At 55.0% G+C, this 14,063-nt stretch overlaps 1 protein-coding gene across 1 annotated transcript in view; it reads left to right on the forward strand.

Moving 5' to 3' along the window:
• The window catches only part of KCNC1 (potassium voltage-gated channel subfamily C member 1), a gene marked incomplete at both ends in the record, with an annotated part of 40,534 nt that extends 28,202 nt beyond the window's left edge, over positions 1 to 12,332 (forward strand). Inside the window, 3 exons of the mRNA XM_084255040.1 lie at positions 2,359 to 3,292; positions 10,153 to 10,341; positions 12,268 to 12,332. Of these exons, the coding sequence (XP_084111166.1) occupies positions 2,359 to 3,292; positions 10,153 to 10,341; positions 12,268 to 12,332 (1,188 nt within the window). The remainder of the gene's footprint in view (positions 1 to 2,358; positions 3,293 to 10,152; positions 10,342 to 12,267) is intronic.
• Between the last annotated feature and the right edge of the window lie 1,731 nt (positions 12,333 to 14,063).

Genomic DNA, 14,063 nt, shown 5'->3' on the forward strand with positions numbered 1-14,063 from the left:
GATGGATGGATAGATGACATGAAGGGAGAGGTAGAAGGAAGGATGCATAAGAATCACATTTCATAGTAGCCTAGGAGGAAATTTTTTTAAAAAGATTTATTTATTGATTGACTGATTGATTTATATATACATTCATACAAGCACTGGGTACAGTCAGAAGCGCAGGAGGGTGAGAGAATTCACCAGAGCCAGAGCAGGGAGCAGAGCAGGCAGAAGGACCAAAGTACACTGCTCAGGGGAGCAGCGGGCGGCAGGAGAGGTCTGCGCACCATGTGGGACCCTCCTCCGGTGGCCGGGGAGCAGCCAGGGATCGAACCGGTGCTGCAGAGGCTGCGGGCAGCTTCGCAACCCAGTGCTCAACCGCTGCGCCACCGGGGAGGCCCCTAGGAGGAAAATTTTTTAATTGCACACTGCTTTAAAACCAACAGGACTATTAACATACTGTAATGAGTAGGTTGGCAGAAATTTTCCTGTTTCTGGGCCTCAGGGTTTTTATTTGTACCATGTAGTTTCTTGACCATAGATTCTCTAAAGGCTCCTCTTACTTTCACATTCTGAAATGCTGACTTTATCTCTTTCCCTTTCTTCTCCCCTTCCCCAAACCTAAGATGCCATTTGGAAGGTCCTCATAGTTCTGGGTTCCTTGATCCACATGTGCCAGGTTGGGTGCCAGATTCTGTGACCATGGCCAACCCAGACAGGCCTGATTTTGGATTTCCCCCCACATGGGGAGATACATCAAAGCAAACTAAAGAAGTTGCTAGAATCCCCACAGCTGCCTCCTGCTGAAGATACAGAGTGGGGCCTTGGCACGCCTTGAATTTATCTATATGGGCAGCTCTGAAGAGCAAAGGCACCATCCACTGCAGACTGTAGCCAATGTTGCCTCCAGGGAGACAGACCTGTTTCATCTGTGGTCTGTCCTGCATAGGCTGGGAGAACCAGGGCCATCTAGGAAGGGGAGCGGTGGGAACATACAGGCAGGAGTGACCAGCTGGCCCCCTAGAGAAAAGCTGACTGGTCAGGGTTCCTTCTGCCTAGGGCAGTAGCAAAGGACCTAACTGGAGGCTGTAGGAGACCTTTCCTGGAATTCAGCCTGAGAGGATTTAAACTCAACTGCTTGATCCTCTTGCCTTGGGTACCCATGACTGTTGGGATCCAGAGAAGTCCACTGGATGGGGCCACCAGAGGGTCTCCTGAGTATTTCTCCAGGGGACTCAGATGGCCAGAGCAGTGGTTTTAGATAGGCTGGGTTAGCTTGAGCAGTTCCTCCTTGTTGGTGAGAGAGGGAAGCAGGTCGTCATACACGCTTGGAAAGCTCCAACTCCATTGCTGCTTCTTTCTCCTCCTCCCCACACACCCTGGGTCCCGCAGGCAGCAGAAAGGGAAAATCAGACCCTATGGTTTTATGGTACCTTTGCGGACCCCTGGTCCAGTTCTCCCGATGCCTGAATTCTGATGCCTCCACATAGTATCTCTGATACTATGTAACATACTAACCACTTAACCTCTATTTGAATACCTCCAAGGACAGGCACTCCTTCCAGTTTGGTGAGAGCAGGCAGAACAATCACCTAAGGCCCAGAGTGAGATACATACCTTCTTCAGCTTTAGATAGGGTAGAAAGAGGCCCCTTGAGTGGGGTAGAGAAAGAGAGCAAATAGATTAGAACAGGAAGAATTAAAGACTGAGAGGCGTGGCCTTTGAGGGACCTGATTCCACCATAGCTGCTTCCTCTCAGTCCTTTGCCAGGTTCAGTCCCAGCAGGCTAAGTCACCTTTATTAGCCAGGGTAGGCTAAATGCTTTCATCAGTCACCCCCATATCATAGTGACTTAACATAATAGAAGTTTATTACCCATCAGGCAATAGTTCAGTGAGGGTTTTTAGAGGGTTGCTTTCTTTTCAGGGGTTCAGGCTCCTTCTGGTGATTCCACTGGCTCTAGGGCTTCAGCATGTGACTAACAATGTAGAGAAAAAAGAGCATGGAAGAGTTTTATGAGGCAGGCCTGGCATTGAGACACATCCCTTTTGTGTGCAGTGTGTGGACCTGAGCTCAGTCACAAGTCCCCAACTAACCCCAAGAGATGCCTGGAAATATAGCCTGGCTGTGCACCGCCAGGAACCCCACTGGTGAAAAGAAAACAATCCTGATCACAGCCCTTCAACTCACGGAGCCACCTTACCCCAGGCCCCGGGGAGGGAAAGGTGGCCGACGGTTTGACCATGTTGGAGGGCACTCGAGTTGGTGTCCTCCCCTGGCCTGGTCTCTGACTGAACCCAACATAAAGCCAGCCTTGGTTTCCCTGCTCCGGGTGGGAGGACCTCCCCGCTGACACTGTGTGTTTCTCCCCTACAGTATGTGGCCTTTGCCTCCCTCTTCTTCATCCTGGTCTCCATCACCACTTTCTGCCTGGAGACTCATGAGCGCTTCAACCCCATCGTGAACAAGACGGAGATCGAGAATGTTCGGAACGGCACGCAGGTGCGCTACTACCGGGAAGCAGAGACCGAGGCCTTCCTCACCTACATCGAGGGCGTCTGCGTGGTCTGGTTCACCTTTGAGTTCCTCATGCGTGTCATCTTCTGCCCCAACAAGGTAGAGTTCATCAAGAACTCACTCAACATCATTGACTTTGTGGCCATCCTGCCCTTCTACCTGGAGGTGGGCCTGAGTGGCCTATCCTCTAAGGCGGCCAAGGACGTCCTGGGCTTCCTGCGTGTTGTCCGCTTTGTGCGTATCCTGCGCATCTTCAAGCTGACCCGCCATTTTGTGGGCCTGCGGGTCCTGGGCCACACTCTCCGTGCGAGTACCAATGAGTTCTTACTGCTTATCATCTTCCTGGCTCTGGGCGTCCTGATCTTCGCCACCATGATCTACTATGCTGAGAGGATAGGGGCACAGCCCAATGACCCCAGCGCCAGTGAGCACACCCACTTTAAGAACATCCCCATTGGCTTCTGGTGGGCCGTGGTCACCATGACAACACTGGGCTATGGAGACATGTACCCGCAGACGTGGTCCGGCATGTTGGTGGGAGCACTGTGTGCGCTGGCAGGCGTGCTGACCATTGCCATGCCGGTGCCGGTCATCGTGAACAATTTCGGGATGTATTACTCCTTAGCCATGGCTAAGCAGAAACTACCAAAGAAAAAAAAGAAGCATATTCCACGGCCACCGCAGCTGGGATCTCCCAATTATTGTAAATCTGTCGTAAACTCTCCACACCACAGTACTCAGAGTGACACATGCCCGCTGGCCCAGGAAGAAATTTTAGAAATTAACAGAGCAGGTAGGAAACCTCTTAGAGGCATGTCGATCTGACCTTTCACCTCCGCCCCCGTAGCGATGATTCCAGATTCAGTCAGACTGCTTCCTTAGTTCCATGGGTGACCCGACTCTGCACTCAAGCGTGAGGTGTGGAGCCTGGGTGCCCAGGGAAATGCTGGGCAGCCAAATTCACAAGGCGAGCGCCTACTAGAGGAACCTCACTGGGTAAGGAGGTTGACGCCGCTGGTCTCGTGAGGTTCTGAAGAAACAACATGGCCCTCGAGGTTGCTGAGGACTCTCTTAGCAGGTGCCCTGGGGGCTGCTGCTCTGGTGGGCAGCGGTGAAGTGTGAGTCTCTGGCTCAGGTCACTGACCCAGTGTCGGGCAGGGCGGGGGTGGGTGTGATTCGAAAATGCCAGACACCTTCTGATTTGGTCCTTATGTGGCGCCCTTCAAACTGTGCAGATGGCACACGTGGTGCATGGGATCCGCCAGGAGGTCCCTGCAAGAGCAGTAGTGAAGATTCTCACCCCCAGCAGAGCCTGTCTCCATAGCTGAGTAGAATTCCTGCTCTGATTCCGGCTGCCTAGCTCCAGGTCCGTCCTAGGAGACGCCTCTAGCCCTCCGTAACAAGCTTACTTACCCCCATAGCATGCTGAACCAACTCATCTACCACCACTCTAGAGTTTAGCGTTTATCTTTAGGAACCTGTTGGAGTGACTCTAGCTTTCACGTTGTCTGTTTGGGTTGATGGTGGAGTGGGAGTTTGCGGTGGCCTTTTGATGGAAGTGGCTGGCGAGCAAAGGACAAGAGGGGGCCACCACCCCGGGCAGCTTAGAGGAAAGCGCTATAGACCAGCAACAACCTCCCACCGAGGGTTCTCCCCATTTCCGGCGGTAGGGACTGCAGCAGCAATACATGACATCCTACCCAGTGTGCAACCACTTGCCCATGAATTCACTGGGGGTCGGGGAGGGGGGAGGGGGGCCATGAAACAATACTAGTCACCGTGGGATATATTCTAATATTCCATGGCTAGTGGTTCGTTATGGGACTCTCAGTTTTATGAGAACCTGCACATAGCACATAAAGTTGATCACGGGGCTCTGGTCTGAAGATATAAAGCCCATAGTCTACCTCTACCCATGGAATACCATCGACTTATTCTGTGGACACAGGGATTTCAAGGGAATGAATGACCCCGAGAAGAATGACAGCACTGAGCTGAGGAGGAATGTGGGATGAGGGAGGCTGAGTGAGCAGCAGGGTGCACTTAGTCCATGAAGGACATCCCCACGCCCTGGTCTGGCAGGGGACCTGCAGACTAGTTCAGCCCTAGGAGAGCACGTTTCCCCGGTTTGGGTGGCCTCCCCCAGTGGATGATTGAGTCTTCCCTGCTGACGAGCTCTCTGGCCCACCACTCCATGCTGCTCCTGATCTGGCTTCATCTCACAGCAGTACCCCCAAGGCCCACTTCTCTGCCCGTGGGAGCGTACCAGTCCCCTCCCCACTTCCTGGGATTCCTATAGACACTGAAGAAGAACATAAGTAGTGTCCTGGGCTCTGTCAAGGGACAGACAGGGTCTCAGAGGCTGAAGCAAGGGCTGAGGTTCGGGGCTTCCTGGCCCAGGCATGGCCCCTGCTTGGTGAGTCTAGCACAAGCCTGTGGAAAGCCCCTGCCCCACCTCTCTGCTTTGGCCCTGTGACCTCAGAAGCCACCATCATGGCAAGAGTAGTTACTGGGGTCCTGGGGGTGACTCTGGGCTGGCTTAGCCTCCATCTCCACCCTGGGCCCAGCAGAAGGAGCTCAGTCCAAGTGGTATCACCGCGGGTCTGCTTGGCTGTGCTTGCACATCCTCCCCAACATGGGCTCTTTCGGGATCGGTGTCCTAAGTATGGCTGTCCCAGACCAGCCTGTCCAGGATGCCCAGTTCACTCCAGTCCAGCACAGATGCCTCCAAATCCCTAGACAATGCCCATATTCTCCATGTGCTGAAGGTACATCCACACACACAGTGTGTGCACACACGCATGTGCACATAACACAGGGAACAAATGTGTTTTCTGATATGCACACCAGCTGGTCCCAGGGACAAAAGCCCTCTTCCCAGGCTGCAGCAGGCCTGCCTGTAAAGGTCATACACTCGGTTAGTCATGCAGCCCTACTCCTGGGAGGCCCCTTGCCCTGGTGCAGGTCTCAGGGATCAGAGCGCCCCAACTGTAGCAGTCCCTATTGGTGAGGAAGTATTTGGGGTCCTCCCGAGCTTGCCCTCTGGAGCCTAAAAGCCTGGACCCTGGACCTTCCCCTCCCCCCCATCCCATGCCTTTCCCGAGCGCTCACGTCCCCCAGTGCTGCTGTCTTGCTGTCCAGACACGTTCTCACCCCATCTGAGCCTCACCCCTCACCAGAAAAACTTGTCCCTCCAAAAGCTGGTGTACGAGACCTGGATTATCAACAAGAGGGTGTGTGGTCCTTAGTCCCCCCCCCCACCTCTGCATCCTTGAGTCCCTTCCCATTTGCCTCCTTCTCTGCTTGCCACTATGCCCCTAGATGGGTGTGGAGTTGGGGTGAGTTTGTGAGTGAGTGGGGGGAGGCCAGAGGCAAGGAAGGCAAATGTGGCGGGTGGAGACCAGACCCTCTAGGAATTGAGATGGGTGAGATGAAGCTCCCAAGACCTTTCCAGCCTCACTGTACCCCAAGGGCAGTCAGGTAGCCTCAAGGAAACCTGGGGTTCTCCATTTCCACTTTTAGAATCTGGCTTGGTGCCAGGTGCAGCATGCTGAGCTCGGAGGGCATCCCCCACCAGGTTCGGACCCCTGGCATCCAAGTCAGGCCTCCCAGTCGTGCCCTCCCCTCCACGGCTCAGTCTCTTCTGCAGCCTCAGGTCTGTGTGTCTGTGAGGGGTGATCTGGTCTCCTCTGTCCCATGGCTGGCATGGCCTCAGTGTTTGGGGCACTTGTCCTGGGGGGTTGTCAAGGTCCCAATCCTAATCCAGTTGTAGGGCTTCCTGGGGAAGGCCAGAAGGGCACCCCACATAGCCAGAGATGACCTAGGACCGATTATCCAGTAGAGCTGCTCTCCAAAAACGGAGTTCCTCCACCATCTGCCTTTGGGGGCCCAGACCACCTGCTCTGGACAGCTCGGAGTGTTCCCTCTGTCCTGCCATGTCCATTCACGTGTGTCTTGTCCTCTCTGCTCCTGTGATATGGGTTGGTCCTTTGTGGTGCTGCGTCCAGGGCTGTGGGGTCCCACCGTAGGTGAGCTGGGGACTGGCATGGGGGAAGAGGGCCGGGGAGACACCTTGCCCATGGGCACATCAGGCGGCAGTGAGGTCCCAGAGAAGCCCCTGCCTGAGCCACCTGGGAGCGACCACGGCAGCCTCTGCGTCCTCTTGGTGGGGGTGGGGATGGGGAGGGCTAGGGGGTTCTCTCCTGAGCAGCCAAGACCAAGCGCCCGCCCCAGCCCTCTGCCTTCCTCCCGTGAGGCCGCAGTGGGTGCAGGGGGTGCTACGGGCTCTCGGGGCGGGCTGTGCGGCGAGGCCCCTCGGGCCGGACAAGTTTCTGCTTGGGTGCTAGGCAAGGCGGGCAGCTGGGGCCCTGAGTGGGGTCCACGTGCCCCCCCCCGCCCCAGCAGGCTCAGGGGAAATCATGAAGAAATGAATGAGTCAGAGGGCCAGACCTGGGTGTTCTTTTCTGTGTTGTTCACATTCTCTCTTTCTCTCTCTCTACTAATCATGTTTCTCTCTCTCTCTCCTCGTTTTGTCGCATGACTTGTGCCAGTTCTCGTGACTGTGCTCGTGTCTCTCACAGACTGTCCCCAGTTAGCCTGGGACTTTTTCCCTGAGCCCCCAGCCGGGCAGGCCCCTCGGGCTAAACCCAAGGAAATGCCCAGCGGCCCCCCACCTCGCCCCAGCCCCGCGTGCCCCACCCCCACAGCGCCCACGGCTGGTGTGAACCGTAAGTACGTAAGCACACGTCTGCCTGGAGACGAGCCAGCCCCGCTAGCTGTGGGCTCCAGCCACCGGGTTCTCCTTGCTCCAAAGTTTAAAAAAAAATGACCCTCTCGCGGACGCTCATCTCTATCAGCCCATTTCAAAGCCTGGAAATCATCTCCGTGAGACGCTGCCCATGCTGCCATTTCATCATCGCAGGGGTTAGGAAGGGCATGAAGACGCTGGGCTAGGGAGCAGGGCCCCTGGTCTTTTGGGGAGCCTAAGGGGGCCAAGGTTCTTGGTTATCATCTCATCCAAAGGACAGAGTGTGTAGGCGGAGTGTGGGGGTCTTGAGTGGGTTCACACCTCAGGCCTCTTTCATGAGTTCTGCAGGTTTCAGTGGGGGGGGGGGGGCTCTTTGGTTTCTCTCCCAGCCATGCTTCTGGGCAGGGAAAATGCTCACAGTTTCTGAGAGCCCCCACCCCACCCCCAATCTGTCGATCAACAGCTCAGGCTGGTTCATTCGCTCAGCAAGAATGAAACATGCCTTACCCAGTCATAGCCCCCTCCTCAGAGGTCACGGTCAAGAGGAGAAGCAGGGCCCAGGGTTATTTGGGGTGGGGAGGGCCTATCAAGGAGAGAAAGGTATCTAGGTCACGTCCATCCAAGATCCCTGATGGCTGGCCCCTGCCCCTGCCCCTGTAGGGAAAACCAGCCGAGATGTTCCAGGGCTATGGTGCTGGGGGCAGAGCCAGTGGGTGGGGCTCAGCACTCAGAGCTAAAGAAAGGGGTCTCAGCTCCACTACCCCTGGGCAAGAGCTGCAGACTATAGATGCCTCCACAACAGCTGGTGGCCCAGAGAGAGACAGCAGGTCCTGGCTCGACTCACAGATGGAGACACTGCCTGGGAGGACTTCTGTTTTCTCCTTGATGAAAATTTGTGCAGGGTACTCTGGGTTCCAACTGCACACCCTCATTCACTCTCTCCTCCCCGCTCCCTTACCAGCCTCTTCTCTCAGCCCAGAGACCCCTGGGGGGACGGCAGGGGCCAGCCAGAGTGGGAGGCAGGAGGGAGCTTGTCTGAGCGTACATGTGTGTGCCCGCAGACAGGCCCCTGAGGTCTAGGCAGCCCCCATACCCCAGAGAGGCCCCAGCCCAGTCACATGGTGTCAGAGTTACCTTGGTAACTGGCCTTTCTGGTTCAGGGTATATTGGGGAGCGAAGCCCCTGGGGTTTGTCAAGAAACGCAATGTACGTGAAATGCTTTGCCATCTTGTACGACAGACTTTTTTTAAGTTCCAAAATTATGATGGGTTTTTTTTTTTTTTTTGGATTTGCTTTATGAATAAACCTGATTGGTCCATTTCTCTTTTGACTGACTGCCTCTTTGTAGTGACATGATGTGTACACGGCTGTGATCCCGCCCGCGGGCACGCTGAGTGTGCACACGGAGAAGGACCACCTCTGCGTGTAGCCACATGTGAACAGGGTCACGGAAGAGGGTCAGATCGGGTGGAGGCTGTGTCAGCGTTTTCCTCTCTTTAGCCTTTCAGAGAACCTTCATGCAGCGGCACCCACGTTGGTGTCTGTGCGAAAGACTCATTCTAGATAGGTCCTAGAGGAAGCCAGGGTGCCCACCATGGGGGCTGAGTTGGCTCCCCACTGTCCAGAAAGAGTCTGTTTTGAGGGCACATTATGGGGCCATCTCAGTCCCCAAGAGTGATTGATGGGGCGGTGATGGGGACGGCAGAGGGGTGTGGCAGGAACTGGACAGAGCTACCTCTGCCAACTCCAGAGGCTTCTATAGCTCACTCCTGGACTCAGGAGAGGGAGAGCTCCTTGCTCTGGCCAGACATTGCCCCCCCCCCAATGCACCCCCAAACCCATTCCCAGTTTCCTTCTCAGGCTACCACAGAGACCAAGACTCGTCTTTCCCACCTGAGTTCATCAGCTGCTGTTGTCTTCATCCATTTGCTGCTCTGCTTTGCCAGGCATTGCTGAGAGGAGACTAAGGACTGGGAGGCCCTCCCAAATCCATGGCCCCCTTATCACGTCTCATGCATACATGCCTGTTTACCTGTGCAAGCTGACCAGGCCCGCTGGGGCGAGCGGGTAGAAGACACTGCCTTGATGTGTGTGGGGAATCGGAGCAGAGTGAGTGACTAGCTTCAGACTGGGCTGAGTGGTCAAACGGGATCTGTGTAAAGATGGAGGAGATGTGACCAGGCCTTGTCTGAAAGGGCATGCAGCTCGCAGAGTGCCCAGGTTGAGTCTGTGGGGACAGAGAGCCTGCATAGTGACCAGGCCTAGTCTGTACGGGGACAGAGCAAGTTGTGTTCATATGGGGGCGGGGAAAGGCTGAGTGATCAGAGAGGGTGTGTGGCGGGGTGGAGAGGCACAACGTGAGTGACTGCTCAGACTAGTCCAAATGGGGTTTGGAGTAGAGTCGCCCTGCGGGGTCTAGGTGAGGCTAGGGAAGCTACTGGTAACTGGCCGGATGTGGATGGGCCCCATCCAGGCTCCAGTCAGCAGCAGGGGGTCCAGAAAGGCCATTTCTCTGGACTGGAGTGTTTCTGCGTGTCTGTCTGTCTTCCCCCTGAGCTCTGTGTCTGGCCCCCTACCCATGATGCATCCACACCATCCTGTCTCATTGGCCCCGCCTTGGACGCTGGGCCCGGCCCCCAGCACCGTGCTTGCTGGGCCCATCACCAATTCATCTTTTTGCAAACTTTGAGCAAACCCAGGAGCCCCTCCTTCCCAACACCGTGGGCAGCCCTCAGGCTGCCTGGCTGAGCCGAGGACCCCCTGGCCTTGAACTTCCCTCCGTGGCCCGCTCACTTTTCCTTCCTCAGGGAGGGGCTGCCCTCTGCCTGTGTCCCACCTCTGGCCTGTCCCCTCCCCCGACTAAACAGTTTTCAGTGTCTCAATAGCTTCTGCTTATATGTTTGAAGATTCCAAACTGAATGGGGAGGTGGCGAAGGCCGCGCTGGCGAACGAAGACTGCCCCCACATAGACCAGGCTCTCACTCCCGATGAGGGCCTGCCCTTTACGCGCTCAGGCACCCGCGAGAGATACGGACCCTGCTTCCTCTTATCAACCGGGGAGTACGCGTGCCCACCTGGTGGAGGAATAAGAAAGGGTATGTAGAGGAGGCCGGCCCGCCTCACGCTCCTGCAGATGGGTGGGCGGGGCGGCGGGCGAGGGGTGCTGAGGGGCAGGCAGGTGTACTGAGGGGGGGCAAGGAACAGAAGGGTTGGCCCCTGAAGTGTAAGTCCCTTTGTTCCAAGAGTGATGTCAGGCTGGCAGAGAGAACTTGAGGTCCTGGCAGCTGTAGGTTGTGTTGAGCAAGGGGTAGGAAGGGGGTTGGGAACAAGCTGATTGACCTAAGGCAAAGGGGTACCCAGGATGCAGAAGGAGCCTCAGCTCCTCCAGGGTGCTCTGGCCAATGGCAGGTTGGACCCAGAAGGCGAAGTGATCTCCCCTGAGGAGGAGGGCGAAGGGGTAGTCCTGGCCTGAACGTGGACCCTATGGCCTTAGCCACTCAAGACCCATGCTGGAAGAGGCATCCTTTAGAGAGAGCCCACAGGCCATGGAGAGGGGAGACATGAAGAGCAAGGTGGCTTGAGGTGAGGCCAGTGTCCTTGCAGAGGTGAGGTGTATACCAGTCAGCTGGCTAGCGGCAGATATAGAACTTGCTAGGAGAACGTGGTTAAGTAGGACTCTTTCAAGCAGCCCCTTCCAGCCCCAGTGCCCAATAGTCAAGGCCCGGGTGTGGTCAGCGCCCCCTTGTGGTTTGTGAAGGCTGACCCCAGTGGTGACCTCTGCGCAGGGTCTCCTTGTATCAGATCCTTATCTTAGGCTGATTCCCTGGAGGAAAGGCTTCTAGTAGCGCTTGAGCATGGGCTGGGGAGAGGCTTGGGGTGGGAGGCACAGAGCACCCTAGCTCAAGGCGTTGGCCCGTCTTTGGCATTAGCTGACTGGCTGGGCGGCATCTGCATGTCAGAGAGAGCCTCCCCTGGGATGCATGCTGACCAGGGTGAGCAGGTTGGGCTACAGGGATAGCTGGTTTTTTAGAGCAACAGTTGGTGTAGGCTGTGGCCGTTCACAACCACTCCATTATTTGAAGTAGTTAAATAATACACAAGACAAAACACGGAATTCAAAATAAAAGGCAAAGCCAGAAGAGGGGAAACAGCCAGCACTGAGATGGGGGCAGGCCTGGTTACTGCGCTTGGGTATCCCCACCTGATCTAGCTGGTCCCTGCTTCCTTGCCCTGCCTGGAGGTCCCTCGGACCCCAGTGCGGCATACGCTCCCGCATGGTGCTGCATGGCAGGGGGCTGCCAGCCTGAGAGGGCCCCATTCCTGGCACCATCCATGGATAGGCCTGATGCTCCCCTTTGTAACTGGCTTTTCCCCAGATGGAGGTTCTAGAATGTCTAGTCACAGGGGCAGCCTTGGGGAGTAAGGGGGAAAGCAGGTAGAATGGCTGTGCCTGGCCAGGTAAGGTCTCACGGGCTGCCATCTCCTTCATCTTCCATGTTGGATCAATCTGTGTTGACTAAAAGAAAGACAGGGGAGCGTCTTCACTGTGTTTCCAGAAGCCCAACGAGTGTGGGATAGAAGCCCCCTCTCCCCGTAGTGTCCAGGGACCCCAACAGCAAACACTGTCCGCAGGTGGTACCCACCCCCCGGCCCCACAGAGACATGGGTGCCAGAGTCTTTGGGAGGCGCCAAGGGTCAAGTGCCCCACCCCCATCCACGGCCCCACCCCCATGGAGTCATGCCAGCCGCCATGAACTGGCTTTCTCAGGATAATTGCAGGCCATAATCCATGCGCAGAACAGGAGAAGATTAGGGACTCAACCTGTTCCCCAGGAGGGAGAGGAAGAGGCGTGCTAGGCTGGCGCACTGCATGGGAAAACCGAGCCAGCTGGAGAAGAATCTGCCTGCCTCTGCATGCGGCTGTTCTGTCTTTCCTCCTCCTTCCTTGAAAACTAAGTACCAAGCGGGATGGGAAAGCCGAGAAGAGAAGCTCAAGTGTTAATTGTATTCTTTACATACAGATCTTTGCAAAGAAAGCCCTGTCATTGCTAAGTATATGCCGACAGAGGCTGTGAGAGTGACTTGACCAGGCGGCTTGGCCCAGGACACTGGTGGCTATTAAGCATCTGGGTGGACCTGCAGCCCCTCCTCACCCTCGGACAGAGTAAATTCACGCCATGCAGGTTTGCCGGACGAGTCCGAGTGGCCCAGGCATTGTACTAGGACGGACGTAGCTTTTTCTACGGTCACATGGTAACTGACCGTAGAGGATTTCTTTTCTTTCTTTTCATTTTTTTAAACTTTTATTTTATTTGGGGAGGGAGGGTGGAGGGGCTCCTTAGCATGACTTGCATGAAGTTAAACAGAAAACCCAGCCAACCAAACCCACCACCCCCTGCAACTGTATGATTACCCTAAACAACAACAACAACAACGAAAAGAAAAAAGCAAAAGTCCTCTATTTTCTTTCAAAGCTCTTTACTTTTACACACGTTGTTGGAGCCAAACTGTAATGACGTTCGGTCGCAACCTGTACATTTCGGGGGTGGGGTGGGGGGCGGGGAATGGATTGCTCCCCTTTTTTGTACACGGGATGGAGAGTAAAGGTTCCAAGAGGGGCAGTCGGTCAGTCATCGGTCATATTGACCTCACCTTCATAATCCATCTCTCATGCGGAAACTGAGAACTTTGCTCCAAATAGAATTGTGGAAGCTCACACTGCCGCCTCCTTCCCTCCGTTTGGCATGCTTGTGACCCAGCGGATGTCTCCCCAACACCCCTGACAGCGGCTAGTCTAGGTTGAGTCTATCATCTTATCGGTGTGTAGATCCAGTGTGACCAACTTTCATAACAAATTGTTCATAGTAAATAATCAACACCGTATGGATCTTCCAAGTGTTACTTAGAGCACCAAAAGATCAGGACTGTGGGAGGGGTGGCCCCCCTCCACCTTCACTAAGGCACAACCCGGCATTGTATGCAATTTAGTACTTCAGAGTAAAAAACTGCATGCCCAATGTTATGCAAAGCGATTCTAGCATGAAATAAATTTTGTATCATGGTTTCTGTATAGTCTAAAGCAGATTTGTTTTCCTGAAGCAATCGGAGGTTTGCAGAGACACACTTCTGCATCTCAAATAAATATAGTATTTTCCCAACAGAAACAGAGGACAGTAGCTTGGCTTTGGTCTGATTCTAAAATTAGCGGTGGGGGGTAGGGTGGGGAAGGATGATATTTTTGAAAAACACATGCTTGAGTTGGAAAAAAAAAAATGCAACATCTCGAGCCTTCACTGCAGCTCGCAACATTTCCTGGAAAGAGAGCAATCCTGCTTTAGCTCAACAACCTGCCCTCCCTGGGCTCTGGCCCTCGATAATAAAAAGCTGACTTTTGAGATGAAGCATGGACTTGGGTCTTTATTGCTGCAGGCAGTGTCACAATGTGGTTCTGGGCCTCTGGTCAGGCCTGTGGCTGGGCTGAGGGAAGCCTGAGTCCAGCTCTGCTGCTCTCAAGGACCTGTACAAGGGGCTGGCAGGCCTCACAGATGGGGAAAGTCAGGCTATGAGGAAGAAGGTACCCTCTGGCACCCCTGCCCCAGCTACAGATCTTGTTTGGTGAGGGGAGGGAGGCAGCTCTCAGAAGGGATAGGGCATAGCAGGACCTGACCCAAGACCAGCACATCCTCCAGCTGATTCACTAACTAGAAACTTCTCTGAGAGTCCTGCCATGCTGATGACTCTGCACCTGGCCATGTCAGCCCCCCCCCCCCCACCCATGTAGACCATCGTCACCTCCTTCTTTGGGCTGTTCTTGAGT

Source organism: Talpa europaea (genome assembly GCF_964194135.1).
Source record: "Talpa europaea genome assembly, chromosome: 1".
NCBI lineage: Eukaryota > Metazoa > Chordata > Mammalia > Eulipotyphla > Talpidae > Talpa > Talpa europaea.